General features: G+C 54.7%; 1 protein-coding gene and 1 pseudogene across 1 annotated transcript in view; one reads left to right on the top strand and one right to left on the bottom strand.

Moving 5' to 3' along the window:
• LOC136570728 (uncharacterized) overlaps window positions 1–22,873 on the top strand; it is a 2,607,743-nt pseudogene that overhangs the window by 1,942,325 nt on the left and 642,545 nt on the right.
• The window catches only part of LOC136570729 (uncharacterized), a 2,347,277-nt gene that overhangs the window by 1,794,104 nt on the left and 530,300 nt on the right, over window positions 1–22,873 (bottom strand). The window contains 3 exon segments of the mRNA XM_066571173.1: window positions 341–686; window positions 5,517–5,620; window positions 5,705–6,139. Coding sequence (XP_066427270.1) covers window positions 341–686; window positions 5,517–5,620; window positions 5,705–6,139 — 885 coding nt within the window.

The raw sequence follows: 22,873 nt of genomic DNA, 5'->3' as shown, positions 1-22,873 counted from the left end.
AAGCTTTTCCCACACTGGGGACACTCGTAGGGCCTCTCCCCAGTGTGGATGCGCTGGGGGGTGACGAGGGTGGAGTTGCGCTGGAATCCCTTCCCACAGTCGAGGCATTGGAAGGGCCTCTCCTCTGTGTGAATCCGAGAGTGCAGGAGGAGATGGGAGCTGGTCATAAACCTCTTCCTGCATTTATCACACTCATAGGGCCTCTCCCCAGTGTGGATGCGCTGGTGATTGACAAGTTCGGCGTTGCGCTTGAATCCCTTCCCACAGTCGGGGCATTGGAAGGGCCTCTCCTCTGTGTGAATCCGATAGTGCCGGAAGAGACTGGGAGCTGGTCTGATACCTCTTCCCACACTCGGAGCACTCGTAGGGCCTCTCCCCTGTGTGGGTCCTCTGGTGCGAGTTAAGGCGGGAGCTCTGGCTGAAGGTCTTGCCACACTCCCCACATTTGTAGGGCCGTTCCCCAGTGTGGATCCTCTGGTGCACGATAAGGCTGGAGCTCCACCTGAAGCTCTTCCCACACTGCCCACACTTGTAGGGCCATTCCCCAGTGTGGGTCCTCTGGTGCCTGATCAGCTCGGAGTTCCACCTGAAGCTCTTCCCACATTCCACGCACGTGTGGGGCTTCTCCCCATCATGGAGCTGCTCATGGAGCACCAGCTCCGAGCTCTGGCTCCATCTCCGGCCGCCTTCCCGGCCCAGGCTGGCTCTTTCCCCCTCACATCCCCGCCATCTGCGTTTGCAGCCCCTCCTCGAGCGGCATCTCCGGGGCTTTTCCTCCCCGTTGGCTTCCTGCGCCGTGGAGCCGCTCAAAACGGCCTCTGCCACCAGGTTCTGCCGCGGGCATTTGTCCTCCCTGCTCTCCATGCTCAGCTCCTGCTCTGGGGGAGGAAGGACAAGGACAGCATGGGATTTGCCTCCGTGCCACAGGCAAGGGCAACGAGATCCCCCCAGGCCGTCTCTGGGGACGCACTGCCCCCTCTTGGCTCTCCCCATTTCGGGATGCCGGGGCTGTTTGGGCTCCCGGGCTCCCTTCTCCCCTCATTCTCTGCTCTGCGCTGCAGCGGCTCCAAGGAGTCCCCCCTGCCCCTCTCCAGGCTCTTGAGGCTCCCGCCAATGGCGGCGCTCCCCCCTCTCTGGCCTCCCCACTTTGGCCTCCTGGGGGACACAGGGCTCTGCTCCTCCAGGCTGCCTCTGCCGGCAGCCGCCGCCGCCACCCCCCGATGTCCCCCCGAGGGGCCTTTTCCGCTCAGCCTTGGACTTCTTCATTCTCCAAACATCCCCCAAAAACCCAACCCAGGAACCACCCGGGATATCCGGGCCGGGCTCCCCCTCCCCACTCACCTGCGCCATGGGGGGGGCGATGATCCCACAGGTGGGGGCTGCGAATTCAGGCAAGGCTGGAACGCATGGTTCCCCCAGCTCAGCCTTGATCCGCCCTTGTCCCTCCTCTTCCTCCCGCTCCTCCGCTGTCTTATCTCCCCCTCCTTCTTCTCCTCCATCCTTCCTCCCTCTCCTCCTCCCCCCTAACCCCGCCTCCTTCCCTGCTCTTTCTCCTCCCGCTCCTCCTCTTCCATCCCCCCCTCCTCCCCTGTCTTATCCCTACCCCCATCTCCTTTTCCATCCCGCCCCATCCATTCCTTCTCCTCCTTGCCCTCCATCCCTGCCCTTCCCTCCCTCCTCCTCCTCCCCCAGCAGCAGCCACACCCTCGGTGCCCCGTTCCCGCAGCCCTCGCAGCCCGCGGCAGCAGCGGCGATGGAGCCGGGACAGGTCGGCATGGGCAGCGCGGGGCTCTCGGCTGCTCCCAGCCGCTGCGGGCGGGGGGAAGCCGGCCCGGGCCAAAGGAGAGGCAAACTGGGCAAACTGGGGGCTGCACATCCAAACTGGGCCTTGCTGGGGACCCTGCCTGGCCACTGCCAGCCCTTGGGGCTCCTCTCGGCACATCCGCCAGGGGGGAACGCACACAGGCCTGGGGGATCCCAGCAGTGGCAGCACTGCCAGGGACTGGGCTGCACTGGGATCGTACTGGGACTGACTGGGGCTGTACTGGCTTTGTCCTGACATCGTACTGGGATCGTACTGGGAGTGACTGGGGCTGTACTGGCTTTGTACTGACATGAGACTGGGATCATACTGCCATATCAGGGCAGACTGTGATTGCACCTAGGGACACTGGGATCATACTGGGAGTGAGTAAGAGCCTGTGGGGGGCACTTGAGACCATGTTAGGGACAAATGGGATTTACTGGGATGAACTGGGATGGTGCTGAGTGTTACTGGGAGTAGCTGTGAGGAACTGGGGACATGCTAGGAGCAACTGGGTGGAACTGGAACTGAATGGGTGCATGCTGGGGGTGATTGGAAACTGCTGGGCTTATACTGGGGTGAACTGGGATCATGCTGGAGCTGACTGGGATCATTCTGGCAGTGAGTGCCACTACACTGAGGCTGACTGGGAGTGCTTGGGAGCAAATGGGATCATACTGGAAGGAACTGGAAAGATGCTGGAGGGAACTGGGATAAACTGGGAGATACTGGGGGTGACTGGAACAAAAGTGAGGGTGAAAGAGAGCAACTGGAACCATGTGGAGCACAACTGGTTCATACTGGCAGGGACTGGGAGCACATTGGGGCCATATTTGGATCATACTGGGAGGGACTGGACTAATACTGGGAGGATCTGAGAGGGACTGGGAGCACACCCTGCACATCATCCCCCATACTGGGCCTGACTGGGAGCAACTGGGAGCACACTGGCAGCAAATGGCATCATACTGGGACTGACTGGGCTGATCTAGGAAGCAACTGGAACCATACTGGAGGCAGCTGGGACCATACTGGGAGAGACTGGAAGCAACTGGGATTATACTGGGACCACACTGGGAAGGCTGGCATGTGACTGGGATCAAACTGGAGCTTACTGGGATCATATTGGGGTTGAAAGGGAGCGACTGCGATCACACTTTGGGCTACTGGGAGCAACTGAGGGAAACTGGGATGATGCTGCAAGCAAACTGGAGAAACTGGGAAGGACTGGATGCCTGCTGGAGGCAACTGGGATCTACTGGGCATGACTGGGGGATCATACTGGGAGAACTGACACCTTACTGGGGCCACTGGCAGTGCCTGGAAATGACTACAGACATGCTGGGGGCAACTGGGATATACTGGGAGTGTCTGGAACCATACTGGGGGGACTGGAACCACACTGGGAACAACTGGGACCATGCTGGGGAGAACTGGGACCATACTGGGGGCAACTGGGAGTGAGTGGGATCATACTGGGAGGGACTGGGATCATATGGGGAGTGACTGAGACTATAGCAGGGGCAACTGGGTTCAACTGGGACCATCCTGGGAGTGTCTGTAACCATAGGGGAGTGATGGAAGCACACTGGGAACAGCTGGGCCCATGCTGGGAGCAACTGGAATCACTCTGAGGGTGACTGGAATCATGCTGGGATTGACTGGGAGCAACTGGAATGGAGCTGAAAGCAACTGGGAGGAAGTGGGGATGACTGGGAACACGCTTGAAGCAACTGGGATAAACTGGGAGAGACACAGAGTTACTGGGATCATACTTGAGGGTACTGGGGTCATGCTGGCATTGATAGAGAGCAACTGGGATCACACTGGAAGCACTGGAATTGTACTGGGAGTGTCTGGGAGCAACTGGGATTAGACTGCAAGTGACTGGGATCATACTGGGAGTGGCTACAACCATACTGGGATTAGAGTGGGTGTGAGTGGACCCTGACTGGGGGTTACTGGGACCTACCAGGCCCATCCTGAAAGCTGACTGGGGACTTAATTAGCAGAGCTGGGAGCAACTGGGGTAAAACTGGGGGCAAGTGAACCACACTGAGGTAATGGGGAGTGCCTGGCAATCACTGCCAGAATGTTCAGGGCAACTGGGATAGACTGGGAGGGTCTCCGACCATCCAAGTGGTGATTGGGACCAAAGTGGGAGTGACTGGGAAGGTGTTGGGGGAATTGGGAACATACTGGGGTCAAGTGGGAGTGACTGGGGCCCTGCTAGGAGAGACTGGGATCATACTGGGAGTGCCTAGGACTATGCTAGGGACAACTGGGAGAACTGGGAACACACTGGATGAAAGTGCGAGGAACTGGGAGCAACTGGGACTGTGCTGGTAGTAAATTGCATGATCATACGGAAGGACTGGCAGGGACTGTCTTCATACTGGGAGCAACTGGAATCCTGCGGGGAGTGAGGGGATGTGACCAGGATTATACTGGGAGTGCACAGGCCTATACTGGGAGCAAGTGGGCTCATACGGGGAGCAGCCACTGCCTGAAACTGGACCCCCCAAAAACACCTCCCAGGGCCCCCTGATGTCCCCCCGAGGGCCATCTGCGGCTCGGCTTTGGAGCCCTGCCAGCTGCAAACATCCTCCCCAAAATTCCCAAACTCAGGCACCCCCCGGGATATTTGGGCCGCACTCCCGCTGCCCGGGCACCAGCAAAATGGGGGGCGATGCTTCTGGGACTGCGGTGCCTCCAGGGAGCGTCCAGGCCACGAGATTCTCCCTCTCCTCTTGTACTGCGGGTGCTCGGCCTCTTCCTCCCTCCTCCTCCTCCTCCCCCGTTCCTGAAGGCCGAACCGTGAGAGCAAATGGGGCAGGGAAAGGCCGGAACCCTGAGGGGAAAGGGGGCAGGGAAAGGGCGGGAACCGTGAGGGGAAAGGGGGCGAGGAAAGGGCGGGACCGTGAGGGGAAAGGGGCGGGCTCAGGCCAAGGGCGGCAACTGTGAGGGGACACTCTGGGAGGCGGCGCCCTGCAAACAGAACTGCAACATAAACGGGAAAGAAATCAGTAAGTCTGAGAGTTTTATTTGCCATCAAATACATCCCACACACCCAGCCCCCCACAATCCCCATCCTACCTCTCCAAAAAGGGATCACACTTCTGCCTGTCTCCTCCCAAACCCATCTAAGCCTGGTGGCTCTAGAATCGAGTGGGTTTGGCATGGAATTGAGGTTTTCTGAGGTGGGAATGAGCTCTTTTGGGGTAATATTGAGCTGTTTTCAGTGGGATTAGGGTTGTTTTGAGGTGACAGATCCATCCCTTTTGGCTTTTGGAGTGCAAAGAGATGGAGAACAGAGAAACATTAAGGTGAAAAAAAAAGGAAAACAAGCCACCTGTGTTCCTAACATGGACCACAGGGAATGTGGCTCACCAGGGTTGTGCCCAAAGTACCTCCTCCAGTGGGGGGATGGAGCTGGAGCAGCGCATGAAGCTCTTCCCGTACTCGGGGCACTCACAGGGCTTCCCTTACCGGTGCCTCCGTTGGTGTCGGGTCAAGTTAGAGCTGCAAGAGAAGCTCTTCCCACACTGGGGACACTCGTAGGACCTCTCCCCAGTGTGGATGCGCTGGTGAATGATGAGGCTGGAGTTGTGCTTGAATCCCTTCCCACAGCTGGGGCAGCGGAATGGCCTCTCATCTGTGTGAATCCGATAGTGCAGGAGGAGATTGGAGCTGGTCTGAAACCTCTTCCTGCATTTATCACACTCGTAGGGCCTCTCCCCAGTGTGGATGCGCCGGTGCTTGACGACGGTGGAGTTGCGCTTGAATCCCTTCCCACAGTCAGGACATTGGAAGGGCCTCTCCTCTGTGTGATTCGGAAAGTGCAGGAGGAGATGGAAGCTGGTCAGAAACCTCTTCCTGCATTTATCACACTCATAGGGCCTCTCCCCAGTGTGGGTCATCTGGTGCCTGATTAGGTCAGATCTCTGGCTGAAGCGCATCCCACACTCCCCACACTCGTAGGGTCTCTCCCCAGTGTGGATCCTCTGGTGCTTTATAAGGGCAGAGCTCCTCCTGAAGGTCTTCCCACACTCCCCACACTCGTAGGGCCGTTCCCCAGTGTGGATCCTCTGGTGCACGATCAGGTCGGAGTTCCACCTGAAGCTCTTCCCACACTCCCCACACTCGCAGGGCCGTTCCCCAGTGTGGAGCCTCTGATGCTGGAACAGGTTCCCTTTGTGTCCAAAGCTCTTCCCACATTCCACACATTGGTAGGGCCGTTCCCCAGTGTGGATGCGCTGGTGCTTCACGAGGGTGGAGTTGCGTTGGAATCCCTTCCCACAGTCGGGGCAGTGGAAGGGCCTCTCCTCTGTGTGACTCTGATAGTGTCGGAGGAGATGGGAGCTGGTCTGAAACCTCTTCCTGCAGTGATCACACTCGTAGGGCCGTTCCCCAGTGTGGGTCCTCTGGTGCCTGATCAGGTCAGAGTTCCACCTGAAGCTCTTCCCACACTCCTCGCACATGTGGGGCTTCTCCCCATCATGGAGCTGCTCATGGAGCACCAGCTCCGAGCTCTGGCTCCATCTCCGGCCGCCTTCCCGGCCCAGGCTGGCTCTTTCCCCCTCACATCCCCGCCATCTGCGTTTGCAGCCCCTCCTCGAGCGGCATCTCCGGGCCTTTTCCTCCCCGTTGGCTTCCTGCGCTGTGGAGCCGCTCAAAACGGCCTCTGCCACCAGGTTCTGCCGCGGGCATTTGTCCTCCCTGCTCTCCATGCTCAGCTCCTGCTCTGGGCGAGGAAGGACAAGGACAGCATGGGATTTGCCTCCGTGCCACAGGCAAGGGCAACGAGATCCCCCCAGGGCATCCCCGGCAGGACGGCACTGCCCCCCGATGTCCCCCCGAGGGGCCTTTTCTGCTCAGCCTTGGACTTCTTCATTCTCCAAACATCCCCCAAAAACCCAACCCAGGACCCCCGGGATATCCGGGCCAGGCTCCCCCTCCCCGCTCACCTACGCCATGGGGGGGGCGATGATCCCACAGGTGGGGGCTGCGAATTCAGGCAGGGCTCGAGACCGCGTGGCTCCCACAGCTCAGCCTTGATCCGCCTTTGTCCCTCCTCTTCCATCCCCGCTCATCATCCGCCTCCTCGCTAACCCCACCTCCTTCTCCTTCTCCCCCCTCCTCTTCATAGCCCCATCTCCCCCTTCCTAACCCCGCCTCCTCCTCCCCCTCCATCTCTGCCCTCCTCCTCCTGCTAAGCCTTGATCCGCCTTTGTCCCTCCTCTTCCTCTCGCTCCTCCTCTTATCTCCACCTCCTTCTTCTCCTCCATCCCTCCTCCCTCTCCTCCCCACCCTCACCCCGCATCCTTCATTACTCTTTCTCCTCCTGCTCCTCCTCTTCCATCCCCCCTCCTCCTCATCCCCTATCTTATCCCCACCCCCCATCTCCTTTTCCATCCCGCCCCTTCCATCCCTCCCCCTGCTCCTCCCCGCTAACCCCGCCTCCTCCTCCCCCTCCATCCCTGCCCTTCCCTCCCTCCTCCTCCTCCCCCAGCAGCAGCCACACCCTCGGTGCCCCGTTCCCGCAGCCCTCGCAGCCCGCGGCAGCAGCGGCGATGGAGCCGGGACAGGTCGGCATGGGCAGCGCGGGGCTCTCGGCTGCTCCCAGCCGCTGCGGGCGGGGGGAAGCCGGCCCGGGCCAAAGGAGAGGCAAACTGGGCAAACTGGGGGCTGCACATCCAAACTGGGCCTTGCTGGGGACCCTGCCTGGCCACTGCCAGCCCTTGGGGCTCCTCTCGGCACATCCGCCAGGGGGGAACGCACACAGGCCTGGGGGATCCCAGCAGTGGCAGCACTGCCAGGGACTGGGCTGCACTGGGATCGTACTGGGAGTGACTGGGACTGTACTGGCTTTGTTCTGACATCGTACTGGGATCGTACTGGGAGTGACTGGGGCTGTAGTGGCTTTGTACTGGGATCATACTGGGAATGTACTGGGGATGTACTGGCTGTGTACTTGGATTGTACTGGGAGTGACTGGGAATATACTGGCATCATACTGGGATCATACTGGGAGTGACTGGGACAATTCTAGGTTTCTATTGATATTATACTGGTATCGTGCTGGGACGGGACTGGGTTTGTACTGACATCATACTGGGATCACACTGCCATGCCAGGGCAGACTGTGATCGCACTGATGGACACTGGGATCATACTGGGATCATACTGGGAGAGAGTAGGAGCCTGCAGGAGGCAACTGAGACCACGTTAGGGGCAAATGGGATATACTGGGAGTGACTGGGATGGAGGAGCTGTGAGCAACTGGGATCATGCTAGGAGCAACTGGGAGGATCTGGGAGTGACTGGGAGCCTGCTGGGGGTGATTGGAAACTGCTGGGCTTATACTGGGATGAACTGGGATCATGCTGGAGCTGACTGGGATCATTCTGGCAGTGAGTGCCACTACACTGAGGCTGACTGGGAGTGCTTGGGAGCAAATGGGATCATACTGGAAGGAACTGGAAAGATGCTGGAGGGAACTGGGCTACCCTGGGAGATACTGGGGGTGACTGGAACAAAAGTGAGGGTGAAAGAGAGCAACTGGAACCATGTGGAGCACAACTGGTTTATTCTGGCAGGGACTGGGACCACACTGGGCTCATCTCTGGATCATACTGGGAGGGACTGGACTAATACTGGGAGGATCTGAGAGTGACTGGGAGCACACCCTGCACATCATCCCCCAGACTGGGCCTGACTGGGGGCAACTGGGAGCACGCTGGCAGCAAATGGCATCATACTGGAATTACTGGGCTGATCTAGGGAGCAACTGGAACCACACTGGAGGCAGCTGGGACCATACTGGGAGAGACTGGCAGCAACTGGGATTATACTGGGACCACACTGGGAGGGCTGGCATGTGACTGGGATCAAACTGGAGCTTACTGGGATCATATTGGGGTTGAAAGGGAGCGACTGCGATCACACTTTGGGCTACTGGGAGCAGCTGAGGGAAACTGGGATGATGCTGCAAGCAAACTGGAGGAACTGGGAAGGACTGGATGCATGCTGGAGGCAACTGGGATCTACTGGGCATGACTGGGGGATCATACTGGGATAACTGACACCTTACTGGGGCCACTGGCAGTGCCTGGGAATGACTACAGACATGCTGGGGGCAACTGGGATATACTGGGAGTGTCTGGAACCATACTGGGGGAACTGGAACCACACTGGGAACAACTGGGACCATGCTGGGGAGAACTGGGACCACGCTGGGAGCAACTGGGAGTGAGTGGGACCATGCTGGGTGGGACTGGGATCATCTGGGGAGTGACTGGGACTAGAGCAGGGGCAACTGGGTTCAACTGGGACCATCCTGGGGGTGTCTGTAACCATAGGGGAGTGATGGAAGCACACTGGGAACAGCTGGGCCCATGCTGGGAGCAACTGGGATCACACTGGGGGCACTGGCATCAGACTGGGAGTGACTGGGAGCAACTGGGATTAGACTGCAAGGGACTGGGATCATACTGGGAGTGGCTACACTCATACTGGGATTATACTGGGCGTGAATGGAACCTGACTGGGGCTTACTGGGAGCTACTGGGCCCATGTTGGGAGGAAAATGTGACACACTGGGAGCAACTGGGATCGGCTGGAAGGTTCTGGAACCATGCTGAGAGGACTGAGACTACAACTGGGGCAACTGGGATCATCCTGGGAGCAACTGGGGCCACCCTTTGAGCAACAGATGGAAACTGGGATGATGCTAGAGGAAACTGGGAGGAACTGGGCAAGACTGGGATCATTCTGAGGTAACTGAAACATACTGGGAGTGTCTGTAACCATACTGGGGGCACTGGAACCACACTGGGAACAGCTGGGATCATGCTGGGAGCAACTGGGATGATGCTGGGGGAAACTGAATCTACCCTGGAGGCAACTGGGCACGACTGGGACCCTGCTGGGAGGGACTGGGACTATTCTTGGGGCAACTGGGATCATCATGGGAGGAACTGGGAACATCTGGAATTATGCTGGGAGCAACTGGGATCACACTGGGATCCCAGTGAGAGCAGCTGAGTCCATGCTGGGTTACACTGGGATCTCATTGAGAGCGACTGGAATCACACTGGGATTGACTGGGAGTGGCTGGTTTTGTGGATTTTGGGGGGTTTGGATTTTGGGGGATTTATTGGCATTTTGAGGGGGAGTTTTTCTGGGGGTGTTTGGGAGTTTATTGAAATTTCTTGTGGCTGTTTTTGAATTTTGGGGATTTTACTGGGATTTTGTTGGGATTTTTTGGGATTCTCAGAAATTCCTGGGGTTTTATTGAGATTTTTAGGAGATTTTGGGGCATTTTATTGGAATTGTGGTGGCATTCAGAGGGATTAATTGGGGATTTGGGGTTTTGGGGATTTTGGGTGGGATTTGGGGGGGTTTGGGTGTTGCCAGGATTTCTTTGGATCTTGGGGGAGATTTTGTGGGACTTTTTCTGGTTTTGGGGACATCTTTGGTGGATTTGCGGAGTTTAGTCAGGATTTTTGGGGTTTTTGGCATTCCAAAGGATTTTATGGGCTTTTATTGGGATTCTAGAGTGTTTTAATGGGATTTTGAGAGATTTCAAAGGATTTTGTGGGTTTTATTGGGACTTTCGGGGCTTTTAAGGAGATTTTGGTGCCTCTCAGCCCTTCCCCACACCCAGGGAATGCCCCAAAGCCCCTCTGAAATTCCACTAAAACCCCACAAATCCCCAAAAATTACAAGAAAACCCTCAAAAACCCCACGGAATCTCCAAACATCCCAGCGGAACTCACCAAAATTTTAAAAACCTCACTAAATTTTCAATAAATCTCCCCCCAAAAGCCCCCACAACCCCAACAAAACACCAAAAATCCAAAATCCCCCAAATCAACAAAACCCCCCAAAATCACATAACCATCACAAAACCCAATAATTCTCCCCAAAAACCCCAATACTTCCCCCCAAACTCCAAACAAAATCCCCCAAAGCCCAAAAAAGCCACCCCCAAATCCCCAAAAACCCTCTCAAAACCCCAAAATCCCCACAAAGCCCCCAAACTCAGTGGGGCCGCCCTGGATCAGGGGGCACCGCCCGGTGGAACAGGAGCCACTTCAGGGGGCCCTGGGAGCTTTTTGGGGAGGGGGCACCATGGGAGACCCCCCAAAAACAGGGGGGGGGGAACCCCTGCAGTGCCCCCTCCCCCCGAAACCCCCAGAGCCCGGTTCAGGGTGGGCCTGGGACCCCCAAATCTCCCCCGGGACCCCCAAATCTCCCCCGGGACCCCTCCAGGAACCCCAAACCCCCCAGAGCTCCCCAGGGTTTGCCCAGGACCACGCTGGACCCCCAAACCCTCCCCAGGACCCCAAAAACCTCCCCAGGACCCTCAACCCCCCCAGTTCTCCCCAGAATTCACCCCAGACCCACCTGAGACGCCCCCAAATCCATCAAACTGCCCCAAATCCCCCTCAGACGCCTCAATCCCCCCAAACCTCATGAAATCGCCTCAGACTCCTCGAAATTCCCCAGACCCACCTCAGAACGGCCCAGATCCTCTCGCAATCCCCCAAAATCCCCTCAGACTCTTCCAATTTCCCTCAGTTCCCCCTAAACCCACCTGAGAACGCTCCAGACGCTCTCAACCTCCCCCCAAAGCTCCCTAAAGCCCCCTCAGACCCACCAAAGCCCCCTCAGACCCACCGCACACCCTCGTGTTTCCCGTCGATGCCCCTAAAAATCCCCAATTTCCCCTCAGACCCGCCCCAAACCCCCCCAGTTTGGCCCCGGCCCCACCTCAGCTCCGCTCTCCCTCAGAATCTCGCGCCTCCACCACGTGTGCGGGCTCCCAGCAATAGCGGCGCGCCCCGCCCCGAACCAACCAATCAGCGCGCTGCACGTCCCTGAACTAACCAATCACGGCGCGGCTCCCCTCAGCAAGGCCCGCCTCCCCCTCGCCGTCCCAGCCAATCAGAGGCGAGCCGGAAGCGGCGCCCCCTTCCCCACCGCCGCTGGGAGCCCCCGGGCTCGGGACAGGAGCGGGAGGGGCCTGAGAGGGGATCGGGGGGAGGGGCGGGGGAGGGTCCGGGTGGGTCTGGGGGGGCTTTGGGGAGGGGTCCGGGGGTTTGGGGGGGTCTGGGGAGGGGTCCTGGGGCATTGTGGGGGGACCTGTGGGGTGCGGATGGGTCCTAAGAGGGGTCTCGAGGAGGGGTCGCGAGATATGAGACACTCATGCCACAGCGTAAGCTGTAAGCGAAAGGAATTTTAAGAGCTGTTTTGGTTATTTCAGAGAAAGTTTAAAAGGGAGAAGCTGCTGTGTGATGTTATGATCGATTTTTGGTGCCAGAGTCCAAGGAGTTTAGGGCTGGAAATCCCAGCCCCACTGGATCCAAATGAGGAAATCACCTGGGCCTGTCCAACCAAGGTGTCACGTTGGTGAAATTAAAAGGCAAAACACGGTCCATAAGATAGAAAGGAAAGTGGTACTGCCTCAAGAAAACCTCTTAAGCAAGCCTGGCTGCACTTTTTATTCAAGAGAAAAGCAAAGTTCAGGAGAAAATGAAAAGTGTTTTGCATGGCTGATCAAAGACATCTGGAAGATTTAGAAGAAAGCCCAGCAAGCTGCTGCAATTGATAAAAAAAAGATCAGTGCAGAGCAATTTTCTTGGAGATTGCCAGGAAAGAGCAGAATAGCAGAGAGCAGAGAAAGGGATCCACCCTGAGGTGTCTTGTCCATATCCATGACTGACTCCAACAAATCCAAGAATATCCTGAGCTGGAAGGGACTCACAGGGATCATGAGTCTGACTCGTGGCCCTGCGCAGGACATCCCACCACAGGTCTGAGAGCCTTGTCCAAACATTCCTTGAATTCACAGGGGCTGTGACCATTCCCTGGGGAGTCTGTTCCAGTGTCCAGCACCCTCTGGTCCAAATCTGATGAAAACGGCACCAGGACAGAGTCCAAACCCAAAGACTAAGGAAAGTCAGGAGCCCCCTTGGTCTGAATGCACTGAGTGTCCCAGCACCAGACCCATGATTCAGAATGGGCAGTCATCAACGCAAGATTAACTAATTGTGGGAGTCAGAAATAAGTTGAAGTGATATAAATTGAGGTTTTTGGCCTCACTGAAAGGTGCAATGGCCACAAGCTTTCAACGGAGGACTCACAGGAAGAAATGTTAGATTTCCTAAAAGGCCAGTTGAGGTTTTGGAGGATGGAGCCCACCAAGACCTCCAGAAGTAGGAGAGGGGCTGAAAGGATGAAGTCAGCAGGGACAGAAATGGGAGAAAAGCCACACTTGCCAAGGAAATTCCAGAAGCAGTGATGGCAACAGCAGCACTGGCTCCAGCTTCCTCAGCTTCTTCTTTAAGGTGGGAAAGGAGGAAAAGGGGGGGAAGATGTTCTTAGAAGGGAAGGCTTGGCACTGATGGGGCTGTGGACTCCTCACCTGAAACTCCCTGAAACTGTGACACTGGCTCAAACCACGGCATTTTTTAAAAGCTAATTTTCTTGAGAGCAAAATTTTGAGTCTTGAAAGTGATCTCAGGCTTCACACCTTATCTGAGAAAAGTTTTTAAGCAAACACTGAATTTCTCAGTGACATGACTCCAAGAACAGAGATACAAGGGTAGGCATTGAGAACTCCTTGATTCCCCTGGATCATAATGCATCTTAGGATCAGATTAACAAAGGAGGAATGGATTTAGGTGCTGGCTCAAGTCCAACATTCATTAATATTTGTGGGTGTGGATGTTGTGGCTGCCCCATCCCTGGAAATGTTCCATGCCAGGCTGGATGGGCTTGGAGCAATCTGGGATGCTGGAAGGTGTCCTGTGGCAGGGGGTGGGACTGGATGAGCTTTAAGATCCTTTCCAGCCTGAACCATTTGGGGATTCTGTGATTCCATGAACACGTCCACACCCAGCCTTACTCCAAACGTGTCAAGCAGGGACGGGGGGTTGGCAGTCCCCAGACAACAGTGGGCAGGAGGAGAAGAAGCTGGCACGGATTAACTGAGCTGCTCTCCACAGAAAGAGCAGCAAGGGGGATTCTCAGCCAGGACCAGCCACAGAGGGAGTGAGCCTGCTCCTCACCCTCCTGTTTAAACACAACCTCTGCCCTCAGCTGCAGCGAGAGTGTTTCACCCTGTGCGAGTCTCCCAGGGAAGATCTTCCTCTTTGGGAAGCTGCAGTTGGAGTGGATGTTTTGAAGAGGTTCAAACCTCCTCTCTCTCTCCCATGGAAGGTCACTGTGATCACTGTAAAACAGAGCTTTCAAGTTGTTGGAGCCTAGCCTGTGACTTCCCCACTGTTTTTGTCAGCACCTGCACACACCAAATGTTTCTATGCCTAAAACAGCACTACTGAGAGCTCAGAGTGATGCTGTAGAGAGGATTTGGGGGGAGCCTGTGCAGGATAGCAAAAGTGCAGCTCAGTTTCTGGCATATTTTGGGTTAAAAATCATCACATGCTGAAAGCAAAAGTCAGAATTGAACCAAACAAAAATGCATTTATCATCCACAAGTCTAAGATCCTGCAGAATCAAGAAGCTTTCCTTGCCCAGCTTTGGAAAGATCACTTCTCTGGCCTAAACCCTTCTTATGCTTCTTGTTTCTTCTTTATTTCCTATTTTTTTTTTTTTTTAATTCTTCTTAGGTCTTCAGTTTCACCGTGCTCATCCCTTGTTTTCCCCAAACCAGGATTTCCCATTTCCAAGCCCTGGGAGGCTGCGAGGAAGAGGAAGATGCCCCGGGACACTGAGGCAGGTGAGGAGGAAGTCAGTGCCCCTTTCCCCTCTGTGCTGCTCCATCTCCCAGCCCAGCACAGCCCCCGGCTGCAGCACAGCCCTGGGGGGATCTCGATGCCCTTGCCTGTGGCACGGAGGCAAATCCCATGCTGTCCTTGTCCTTCCTCGCCCAGAGCAGGAGCTGAGCATGGAGAGCAGGGAGGACAAATGCCCGCGGCAGAACCTGGTGGCAGAGGCCGTTTTGAGCGGCTCCACGGTGCAGGAAGCCAACGGGGAGGAAAAGCCCCGGAGATGCCGCACGAGGAGGGGCTGCAAACGCAGATGGCGGGGATGTGAGGGGGAAAGAGGCAGCCTGGGCCGGGAAGGCGGCCGGAGATGGAGCCAGAGCTCGGAGCTGGTGCTCCATGAGCAGCTCCATGATGGGGAGAAGCCCCACACGTGCGTGGAGTGTGGGAAGAGCTTCAGGTGGAACTGCCACCTGATCAGGCACCAGAGGACCCACACTGGGGAACGGCCCTACGAGTGTGGGGAGTGTGGGAAGAGCTTCAGGAGGAGCTCCAGCCTTATCGTGCACCAAAGGATCCACATGGTCAGAAGCCCTATGAGTGTTCTGAGTGTGGGAAGAGCTTCAGGCGGAGCTGTGACCTGATGGGCACCAGAGGATCCATGATGGGGAACGGCCCCATGAGTGTGGGGAGTGTGGGAAGAGCTTCTGCCGCCATTCCCACCTGATCTGCCACCAAAAGATCCACACTGGGGAGAGGCCCTACGAGTGTCCCCGGTGTGGGAAGAGCTTCTCCAGCAGCTCTCACTTGACCCAACACCAATGGGTCAGGAGTGATCGATCTGTCACCTCAAAACCATTCAAATCCCACTGAAAATACCTGAATTTTAATCCAAAAAGGCTCAATTCCACCTCAGATTGCTTGTTCCCTCCTCACAAAAACTCGGTCTCAGGCCAAACTCACTCCGTTCCACAGCTGCCAGAGTGAAATTGAGTTGGGAGAAGACTGGGAGAAGTGGGATCTCAATTTGGAGCAGTGGGATGGGGATTGTGTGGGGCTGGGTGTGTGGGATGTATTTGATAGCAAATAAAACTTTCTGAGTTACTGATTCTGTCCCGTCCATTTTCAGTCAGTTCTGTTTGCAGAGTGCCACCTTCTCAGCTGATTCAATTCCTTTTTTAAATCATCTAACGCAAACAATCCAAAAACCAATATCAACATAAAACCACCCACACACAATTAAATTTTTAAAAATAGTTTTAATTTTTTAGGAGTACCTAAGGATATTATTAATGTTTAATTGTTTGGTTAAAATGTCTGAGAAATTATAGTGGTGTTTGGTTTTGTGTTTAGTATATTTGTAATATGAATTTTTACTAAGGTGTGTTAGATTGTATGTTAGTTTTTTAGATATTTTTTATCTCAAGTATATTAGCCATCGAGTTAAAACTTTCAAAGGTTGGTATTTATTTATATTTATTGGTAATGTTATAGTTCTTGTTTTTTGGCTTGAATCATTATTGGAGTATTGTAAGTAAGAGTTGAAATTACTATATTTCATTTTCATTCTAATTATTTATTCTAATTATTATTTATTTATTTATAATGTCATTCTAATTTTTTTAAGATGATAGGAAGGAAGTTCAAGGGTAGGAACATTTTTTCCTGGCTGGGAACTGGAATTCCAGACCCTGGGAGTGTGTGCAGGACCCCACAGACTGGGATCAAATATGGGCTGGGATCAAATATGGACTGGGATCCTATGGGTTGGGACTCCACAAAGTGAGACCATATGGATCAGGACCACACAGACTGGGATCACCTGGACTGGGATCAAATATGGGCTGGGATCACCTGGACTGGGATCATGTCGATGGGGATCCTGTGGATCAGAACCCTCCAGACTGGAATAGCCTGGAGTGGGATCAAATATGGACTGGGACTGAATGGACTGGAATCCTATGGACTGGGACCACACACACTGGGATCACTTGGACTGGGATCCCAGGGACTGGGACCATATGGATCAGGACCACACAGACTGGGATCAAATATGGACTGGGACTGTATGGACTGGGACTGTATGGACTGTGATCCTATGGACTGGGACCACACGGACTGGGCTCAAATATGGGCTGGGACTGTTTCTGAAAGTAACTTTGTTCTATAGTTTTTATTTCTGTCATTAATTAAGCTTGTTAAAAGGCTGCTTGTGCTAAAGTGCCTGCTTGGGTGGGATAACATCCAATGCACCCAGGATGAGGACACCTGTACAGATCTGCCAACTATCAGCACTCCCCGTCTGAAGGCAGAGTGCACCAAGGCCCAAAAACTGGAGGTGATAAAGAGAAGGAGCCAAAACCACAGCCAAGAAACACACATGCTCTGAAAAGGCAGACCCAGGGAGGGGCCATGTAAAATCATTCCTGGAATATGTAAAGTAGTTTATGGATATGCATGAGGGTCTATGAATATGCACCAGGCTGATGTAAGGGGAAAGGTATTTCAGGGGATCCCCGAAGGTAACAGGGTGCTCCTGGCTGAGTGCCAAGAGGCACCCGGCCGTAATAACCTTTGCTCCATGGTCCTGGTCTCCCATTGTCCCTTATAAAACTTTGTACATTTTCACAGGAGAGTGAATGTGTTTTTCACAGGCAGCTTCACAGAAACTGGAACACGTGGGGGTTCCCAGGAGTGGGCACCGCTGATCCAGGGCATGGAGGCGCTGCCTGCAATCGTCCATAACCGCCCATAAGGAGCCTCCAGGGCTTTACCCTCCATGAGCTGCAGCAGCCGTGTCGGGAAAGGTGACAAGAGCCCGTGGAATGGTGCTTGTTGCAGGCAGATTGGCCACTTGCAGCTCTTCAAAACTCCACAGCAGCAGATAAGCATTGTTTACATTTTGTTCCTGAGGCCTCTCAGCTTTTCAGGAGAAAAAATCCTAAGGAAAGGATTTTTCATAAATAGATGTCAGCGACATGTCACCTTTTTTTTTATTTTAGTTAAATTAAAAAAAAAGTGTTTGTAATTCTTTCTGCTCGACTCATGCAGAAGAAAGAACAAACACTTGACAGGTTATCTGTTGCCAATCAAAGCCTCAATCAAGTGCTGATGTGGAATGATCAAGGAAATTCTTCACCTGTAGAACATAAAATTCTATCATATCACTAAAACAATCTTACAATATAAGAAAATGCAAAAACAATGCAAAGAAAGTTCAAGTCTGAACAGCTGAGTTTCAGAAAAACTCCATTGACTGAAGACGTTCCTCTTTGACATCTCTGAAAGTCCCTTTTGGTCCTGAAACAGGTTGCAGAATCCTGAAACAACAAATTGCTAGAGAGAATCCATCAATAGTTATCAGAAATCCATTGACAGTCATCAAACAATTTTGAGAAAATTTCAGGAATGTCTTGGCCACTTTATTGAACCACTTGGGCTGAAGCTAATTTTTGACTCTTCAGTGCTTTTGAGCTGCTACTAGCTCTTTCAATTCTTTTTATTTAATTTTATTTTTTTTCCTTCGGAAAGAGCAGCAGCAGCAGAGAGCCTGAGAGGCCCTGGGGAGCCCTGGCCCTCTTGGAAGGATCAGGAACCCCAGACCTGGCCCACAAAACGGTGGCCCAGGACCTGATGGGGCAAGCAAAGGCCCCAAGCCCAAGAGCCGGCTGGGCGGTGGCCCTGGCCCGGGGAACTGAGCCAAGCAGCCCAGGCCCAGCCCGCCAGGTGGGGTCTGTGTTCTCACAAACCTGCACCCTGCTGCCAATGCAATGGCAGAATGAGTGACCAAACGCTTCCTCCTCCCCGAACCACTGGCCCATACCAGCAGTGGGGGAAGAGAAGCTGTCCCGAGAATCATCATCTCGGATCTGGGGATGTTTTGTCCCCACAGCAAGCGAGCGATGGTCGCTTTCCGCTGTTCCCTCTGCCTCTGCAATGCAAATGCAAAAGGTGTTCCTTCCATCTGCCTCCCAGTCTGGGGACCAGAGGCAGAACTTTCGGGAGCCACCTCCCCCTGGCCACTGGGATGCACGGGCGACGGCAGGCACCCCTGGAACCCGCAAGGGGGGAACCACCGACCGAACACCCACCAACCTGCCAAAAACGCTGAGTTTGAAAGCAGGCAGTCGGGCTGCGCCTGCACTCAGCTACCGAGCTACGCCTCCTCCACAGGAGAGGCCGGCCGCCGCAGCCGCTCTCGCAGGGGGCAAACGGCTCAGGACGGTCCGAGCTTGGACATGCCACCGGTTCCAGGACAGCCTCTGACGCAGACACAGAGGACAAAGTCCCCAAAGGCGGCAGAACCGCCAGGGCGGCCGGTGGGGGCAGCAGGGGTGCACGGGACAATGCTGCTGTTGTGTCGCTCAGCTCCGGGAGTGGCAGCACAGGCGCGAGCTCTGTCCCTGCGGGAGGGGATGGCGGGGACAGCACGGGGTCGGCAGCAGCTTCTGCCCCTGGCTCTGGGATCGGCCGCAGAAGCGCAATCGCAAAATCCGGCGGAGTCCGCACGGGAGGTGGCGGAACAGCCGGGGGGGGCGGCACCGCTTGCCGGTCGCTGTCGTCGCTGAGTGCGTTGCCTTGCAGCACAGGCGCAGCCGCGGGAAGCGGTGCTGCTGAGATCGGCCGCGCAGGCGCAGGCAGGGCCGCTGCAGCCGGAGACCCCACAGGCTCTGCTGGAGGGACACCGGCTGGAGGGGCCGCACGCACCCCCGGGGCGGGCTGGGGTGGCCCTGCGGGCTCGGCAGGCGGGGCCCCGAGGACCGGTGCCACCCGCGGTGCTGAGCAGGGCAGGGTCTATGGGCTGGGCGGGGCGGTGCCTGTGGGGCCGGGCGGGGGGCACAGCCCACTCAGACCCCCCCGAGGGTAACGAGGGGGGGAAAAATGGCTCCGTCCGAGCATGCTCCAAAGACGCAGGGAAAAAAACAACTTTGGCTGCAGGCAAAATCTCACCCCCCGCTGCGAGTCAGCGGGGCTGGGAAGCAGCAGATCGTCCCCCTCCAAAGGGTCTTCTCCCGTGAGAACTGGGGGGAATGGGGCTTGCCCCCTGCAATCAGCAATCCACTGAAAGGACGCTGCTCTCCGTTTCAAGACCAGGAAGAGCGTCCTGAACCCGGGATAAATCCTGGGGTACCACAGTCCACGGTCCAAGGCGGCTTCAAAAATGGATTCCATGCATTCCCATATGAACATATCAAGGGCATAGAGCACATTCATAAAAAACCCATAGAGCTTTGCCCATCAAAAAAACGCATAGAAATGTCTCTCTACCATAGGAATTCTGTCCTCTTCACCCTATTTTTGTCAGAGGGCAATAAGTTTCTCCTCTGAAGGGGAGAAATGAACCTCTGCCTCTGTGGGGACCCTCCCCCACATTTGCAGCCACAATCTGCGAAGGGCAGCATTTTCAGGAGGGGAAAAGCTAACAGAACCTTGTGACAGTGTCCAGCACTCTCTGGCCAGCTGCATGGTGCTGCTAGGCTTTCCGGACATCTTTTCTGGAGGCTTTTCAGAAGGTTCCCTTTGTGGTCAGCCTTGCTGTGAACCCTGTCCAAATCCGGATCTTCAGTTCTTCAGCTCCTGGCTAGAATCCACTTCTGTGGTCACTTGTGAGGTGACCATCAATGCCACACACTTGGGGTTTACCCAGTGTAGCAGCTCCTCTGGGCTCTCACCAAGTGATGAATCTCCCTCAGTCACTCAGGGTCACCATCTGTGACCGTGGTCACAGGGGTTTTCAGGTGAGGGAAGAGACGAGAATGTTGACTCCATGTTCAGAAGGCTTGATTTATTATTTTATGATAGATATTACATTAAAACTATACTAAAAAGAATAGAAGGAAAAGTTTCATCTCAGAAGGCTAGCTAAGCTAAGAATAGAAAGGAAAAGAATGAAAACAAAGGTCTGTGGCTCGGACAGAGACTGCCGTGACTGGTCACTTATTCCAAACATCCACACGAGACCAATCACGGATCCACCTGTTGCGTTCCACAGCAGCAGATAACCATTGTTTACATTTTGTTTCTGAGGCCTCTCAGCTTCTCAGAAAGAAAAAATTCTAAAGATGGATTTTTAATGAAAAGCTGTCTGCGACAGTCTTGTAGCCACTTATAGGTGGCATCCCTGCCCTGATTGCCTGAGGCATCATGGGCCCATCGAGCTAGGAACAACTCCCCCTTGTGTTGCCAATCTAAGTCTATCTTTGACACCTCTATTTTTGCTGCCTGATCTACCTGCTCGTTGTTTCAGTGTTCCTCATTAGCCTGACTCTTGGGAACATGGGCAACTACATGGTGGACTTTCACAGGCAGCTTATCTACCCTGGTAGCAATATCTTTCCAGTCATTAGCAGACCAGATTGGCTTTCCCCTACGCGGCCAGTTGGCCTCTTTCCACCTCTCCAGCCATCCCCGCAGAGCATTGGCTACCATCCATGAATCAGTGTAGAGGTAGAGCTTTGGCCACTTCTCTCTCTCAGCAATGTCCAGGGTCAGTTGAACGGCTTTGAGTTCTGCAAGTTGACTTGATCCACCTTCTCCTTCGGTAGCTTGTGCAACCTGTCGTGTGGGGCTCCATACGGCTGCTTTCCACTTCCGGTTCATTCCCACAGTGCGGCAAGAACCATCAGTAAAAAGAGCATATCGTGTATCTTCTGCTGGCAGTTGGTTGTATGGTGGGGCTTCTTCAGCCTGTGTCACTTCTTGTTCCCCTTCATCAGTGAGACCAAAGTTTTCACCTTCTGGCCAGTTTGTTATTATTTCCAGAATCCCAGGGTGATTCAGGTTTCCAAGATGGGCGCGCTGTGTGATAACAGCAATCCATTTACTCCATGTAGCACTGGTGGCATGGTGCATAGAGGGAACCTTTGCTTTGAACATCCACCCCAGCACCGGTAGTCGGGGTGCCAGGAGGAGTTGTGCTTCTGTACCAATCACCTCTGAGGCAGCCTGGACTCCTTCATAGGCAACCAAGATTTCCTTCTCTGTGGGAGTGCAGTTGGCCTCAAAGCCTCTGTAACTTCAGCTCCAGAATCCCAGTGGTCGACCCCGAGTCTCCCCAGGCACCTTCTGCCAAAGGCTCCAGGACAAGCCATGGTTCCCGGCTGCAGAATAGAGCATGTTCTTCACCTCTGGTCCCATCCTGACTGGGCCAAGGGCAACTGCATGAGCAATCTCCTGCTTGATCTGGGCAAAGGCTTGTTGCTGCTCCGGGCCCCAGTGGAAAATGTTCTTCTTGCAGGTGACCAGGTAGAGAGGGCTCACAATCTGACTGTACTCAGGAGTGTGCATCCTCCAAAAGCCTATGGCACCCAGGAAAGCTTGTGTCTCTTTCTTATTGGTGGGTGGAGACATTGCTGTGATCTTGTTGATGACGTCTGTAGGAATCTGACGCTGTCCGTCTTGCTACTTCACTCCCAGAAACTGGATCTCTTGAGCAGGTCCCTTGACTTTGCTCTTCTTGATGGCAAAGCCAGCTTTTAGGAGAATCTGGATGATTTTCTCCGCTTTCTCAAACGCTTCTGCTGCTGTCTTCCCCACACAAGGATGTTATCAATATACTGCAGATGTTCTGGAGCCTCACCCCTTTCCAGTGCAGTCTGGATCAGTCCATGGCAGATGGTGGGACTGTGCTTCCATCCCTGGGGCAGTCGCTTCCAGGTGTACTGCACGCCCCTCCAGGTGAAGGCAAACTGAGGCCTGCATTCTGCTGCCAGAGGAATGGAGAAAAATGCATTGGCAATGTCTATAGTGGCATACCACCTTGCTGCCTTGGACTCAAGCTCCTACTGGAGCTCTAATATGTCTGGCACGGCAGCGCTCAGTGGTGGAGTCACCTCATTCAATGCACGGTAGTCCACAGTCAATCTCCATTCTCCTTCAGATTTTCGCACAGGCCAAATGGGGCTGTTGAAGGGTGAGTGGGTCTTGCTGACCACCCCTTGGCTCTCCAGCTCTCGGATCATCTTATGGATGGGGATCACAGCATCTCGAGTGGTTCTATACTGTCGTCGATGCACTATGGAGGTGGCAATTGGCACTTGTTGCTGTTCTCCCATCAGGCGTCCTACTGCAGATGGATTCTCAGACAGCCCAGGCAAGGTGTTCAATTGCTGGATGCCCTCTGTCTCTACAGCAGCTATCCCAAATGCCCACTTGAGTCCTTTTGGGTCTTTGAAATACCCACTTCGAAGGTAGTCTATGCCCAAAAAACATGGGGCCTCTGGGCCAGTCACAATAGGATGTTTCTTCCACTCATTCCCAGTCAGGCTCACATCAGCTTCCACCAAAGTGAAATCCTGGGATCCTCCTGTCACACCAGCAATAGAAACAGACTCTG

This window comes from Molothrus aeneus, unplaced genomic scaffold (assembly GCF_037042795.1).
Source record: "Molothrus aeneus isolate 106 unplaced genomic scaffold, BPBGC_Maene_1.0 scaffold_36, whole genome shotgun sequence".
Classification (NCBI taxonomy): domain Eukaryota; kingdom Metazoa; phylum Chordata; class Aves; order Passeriformes; family Icteridae; genus Molothrus; species Molothrus aeneus.
The sequence above is the reverse complement of the archived record's forward strand: the minus strand, read 5'-3'. Positions and strand labels throughout refer to the sequence as shown.